The sequence below is a fragment of the Syzygium oleosum genome, unplaced genomic scaffold (assembly GCF_021117445.2).
Source record: "Syzygium oleosum isolate NSW1041296 unplaced genomic scaffold, Sole_v2.1 Sole_v2.09, whole genome shotgun sequence".
Classification (NCBI taxonomy): domain Eukaryota; kingdom Viridiplantae; phylum Streptophyta; class Magnoliopsida; order Myrtales; family Myrtaceae; genus Syzygium; species Syzygium oleosum.
This window is the reverse complement of record NW_026607493.1, coordinates 8,170,655-8,174,654: the sequence shown is the minus strand read 5'-3', so window position 1 is coordinate 8,174,654 and position 4,000 is coordinate 8,170,655. Positions and strand designations below refer to the sequence as shown.

The 4,000-nt window shown below is 45.0% G+C and overlaps 1 protein-coding gene across 1 annotated transcript; it reads right to left on the bottom strand.

Moving 5' to 3' along the window:
• LOC115661657 (protein trichome birefringence-like 3) lies at positions 1 to 2,811 on the bottom strand. Its single transcript, XM_030583889.2, has 6 exons — positions 2,325 to 2,811; positions 1,964 to 2,201; positions 1,672 to 1,843; positions 964 to 1,163; positions 684 to 842; positions 1 to 599 (listed from the first exon to the last, which is right to left on the bottom strand). The coding sequence occupies exons 1-6, from the start codon at positions 2,518 to 2,520 to the stop codon at positions 266 to 268; spliced, it is 1,299 nt and encodes a 432-aa protein (XP_030439749.1). The 5' UTR covers positions 2,521 to 2,811; the 3' UTR covers positions 1 to 265.
• Between the last annotated feature and the right edge of the window lie 1,189 nt (positions 2,812 to 4,000).

The following is a 4,000-nucleotide window of genomic DNA, read 5'->3' as shown; positions in this document are numbered from 1 at the left end:
TTTGCAAAACAATGAGATCAAATTGCCCTCACTCTTTTGAAAAAAATCAAGCACTCAAACCCTCGCGCCCCTCAATCCGCTTGCTCTCTAGTTCCCAAAGCCACCAACACCCACCACAAAGCCCAACTCCCTCCTCCACCCACCACCATGCACTGCCACCGGCCGCCGCCCCGCAATCTCCGACCGCTATCTATGGCCATCGAGCTCGTACAATATCTGGTCATGGGAACACATGGACATTGGGCCATGGATCCCATACCCATGCTTACAAGTGCGCGTACAATATTTGATTCCAAGTGTCCGGGATACCGGGCAAGCACCAATGTATGCAATCCGCGTGATGGAGCGGGTCGGCTTTTTGCTCGTCCGTCAACAAGCTACCTCCCGTCTCGGTGTAGACCGACGAGTGGCCGTCGATCCTGTACTCGGAGAGCTGCGTGACGTTGATGAAAGCGACGGGGACCTTCATTTTCTCCACCACGCTGGACACCACCTTCATTATCCTCTTGTCGGAGCCGGTTCCCCAGTGGTTCTTCTTCATCACCGGCTTTGTTTCGTTGTAGCACTTGATGCCATCCTTGTGATCCCAATCCGCGCTTCTGCATCGAGCCAGGACATGTGCTGTTAGCAATTGATGTGATCGCAAACGAATTTGGAAATGAATGTGTGCTTGTCTGAGAGACCTCATGTGTGTCGGGGACATAGTGGTGAAGAAGACCCGGGTTTCGTTCGGATTGATGGTGGAATCAACCCAGTTGGCCCATGTTTTCAAGGCGATTCTATAAGCAACCGGCAGGTCCAGCTCTTCGTACCCTTCTTCGCCGTTGGCGAATGAACCCCATCTGCATCAGCTCATGAAAAGGACAAGAACCGTGTAAGGCCATTCTTTTGCCTTTTTTGAACAGAGGATAAAGAGTCAATTCGAAAGGTGATCGGTCCAAAACAGAGGAATTAGTTCATTACAGTGACTTGATCCTGAGTCCGGTCATCCACCAAACGTAGCTGTTGAAGACGAGGATGTCGACCCCGGTCCAGTATTTCGCATGCTTCATGATTGAGTCCACCTTCAGAATCCTCTTCTTCGGATCGCCTACGATATGCAGATCGGAATTGGACTCCACCAGAAATGGCGACCAGTAGAACTCGATTGTAGCATTGTATTCCTGTCGGAAGAGATTGGAGAATGTCATTGTCATCCATATGTCATTATTCTTCAGCAATGCTACATTTAAGCTTAGAAAATCATCCAAGAAATCCCATGACTGACTCTCCTAAAATTATAGTTGAAGAAAACTTCATTTTCTTTTAAGCAAAGCATGCTCACAAATCACAGATAAAAAGCCAAATTAGTCTATTATTTTAGAAACAGTACTTCCTACACAACTTGGGTAAAAGTGAGTTTATGTATATAGATCGTATTGATTTGTATGACTAATGTCTTTGAAAAATCCTTTTTGCTATAACTTTCGCACGAGTCTGGACTTTAATCTGTGAAGTATAGAATATCAAGTTAAGAACAACATTCAGCATTCTGAGATTAGCTTACAAACTTGTATCGAATGCAATCCATTTATTTAAATACCAACTTACAATCTTTCTCTTAGTTAGCCTATGCCAAGCAGGTAGACCAATCTTCATATACTGTACCTAACATTATCATCAACTTAATACCTTTGCCTTGAAGACTGAATGTGCCCGACCTCGTTTCATGGACTTCTGGTTTTCTGGTATGATGGACTCCACCAAACACACGAAGGATTGCCATTGCCCTCTTTGAAGTGAATCTCCTACGAACATCAATCTCTTCCCACGAAGTTTCTTCAGTGCTTTCTCTGGGTCGAATCTGCAAAAATTGCATTAAACCTCATACTGCAAACTCTGACTTCAATTTTTACCACCACAGGAGATCATGCATACTGCACTGTATAAGGACGTTGCATGCATGTAGAGATGAATTGCTTACAGGGGCAATAGACAGTCGTCAGGCTGCCATTGCCAGCGCTGATAATCGGTATCAGGCCGGCCGTTCTTGACGCATGAGACTTGCCAGTCGAGATACGGGCAGCTTCTGTCCGTGTAGGGAGGCTCGTACGAGCTGTTGAACACCCATTTTCCGTTCACCACGCTGCACTCCTCGGGGTCGAACTCGAACCTGTCATCCAATTCCGGGTCGTAACCACTTTTATCTCCGTCCCTTTCACCTGCAATGTGGCCCAGAAAAAAGGCATCATAATCACAACATCAGGGTACTCTGGTCGTTTCATGGATGTCGCGAACTGAAGAAAGTACAATGATCTCCTCATTGCCCGTTCCATGAGATTTACCGGATCTTGAAATTAAGGAGTCTCTTTTAGAGCAGGACTTGAGCTTGGAAGTGAAGGGGCTGATCGTTTTGGAGTACATGAGACCGATGAACGCGAGAGTGCAGATCACGACGGTTGTAATAGAAAGAGGTAGCTTCCCCCTGTAGTGTAAGTGCTTCACCGTGGCCAAAGGAGGGAGTGTTGTGGTGGTGCCCATTGGACTCAGGGCACAGGGAGAGAGAGAGTCTGAAATCAAGGACGAGAAAGAAACAAGAGAATGATGAGAGAAACAACAGAATGGATGAAGACTTCAATCAAGTGATCGAGAAGAAGGCAGGTGAGTCGCGCTGGGTCTTTTCTTACGGGGAGGTTATTATTTTATAGGTCATGGAGTAGCAGTAAAGCTAAAGCGACGGGTGGTTGGGTCGAGGATTGAAAATTGTGGCCAATGGTGGTTAGAGGAAGTAGGTTGGAAGGATCACATCCTGGGGTTCCTCCGTGTTTTTCCCCCCCTCTCCCTTTCCCTCGCTTTGCAAATGGAGGAAGGAAGCTACATGATGATCCCAACCACTGTGCATGCCATTGCTATCACGGCCAACCTTTTATAGAATTGATTCAACTGAATGTGGGCGGGAGATAGTTTTCTGTAGAGTGGATACGCAACTGAAGCTCTCTCTCTCTCTCTCTGCCGTCCAAGACTAGGTCTTCTCTGTGGTAGATATGCTATGATCATGCATTGTGCAATTCTAAATAAAAACTACTTTTTGAACCATGCATAAACCTTTTTGGGCAGTTATGTTTGGGTGATGTGACTTAGATATCTTCTTTTCTCAACGTTTGAACTCGTCCAAGTAAAATTTCGCCGCATGTACTACCTGATTTTGACTTTGTCTGAAGAGGGGTTTGATCAGTCGAGGTACGCTTGAACTAAGTCAATGTACCATCAAAATGTAACATAGCAAAAAGATATGTGGAGGCTAAGAAGAGCAAATGTCAGCAATTGTAGCAAGCATGTCGTGATTGGTGGTAATCTAATAATGGATAGGAACCCTATTCACCGGAGAATCTTTATTATTTTTTGGCCAGCATGAGAATTTGGCAGCACCCGTTTCCTGTTTGATCAAATGTAATCATTGTTTGTACTTTTTAGCATTTGTGGATCAAGAGAAAAAGGTGATTTCTACCTGTTATGAGATATCTAGGATTGCCGGGGGGGATATCTGGCCTTAAGAGAAACAAAATTCGAAAAAAAAAAAAAAAAACAGGGGGCAAATAGACAAAAAGAGAGAGATCTCGTGGAACAGAGGAGACTATGCAGTCGCACGAAAACGACAATTTTCGTCCGATTCTTGGAGGAGAGCATCTTAAGACAATAAAATCGAGTGTGCAAAAAGGAGAGATCAAAACAACATCCGGAAGTATCGATTGGAAATTGGGTGTACACAGAAATCGGACTGAATCGAACTGCCGATTGTGGGCAGTTTTTGGTTCCAAATTGGAACTGGGAATAATCGATCAATTTCTCGGTTTTAGGTATGGAACCGAACCGCCCAAACTGACTGGACTAGGTCGAACCTATATGTTTTTTTTTTCCTTTTCTTTTAAAGAGTAAAGAAAATGAAATTGCCAAAACCCTAAACCAGACCAGTCTAACCCGGTAATCGGACCGGAACCAACCGATCCGGTCCGGTCCGCTA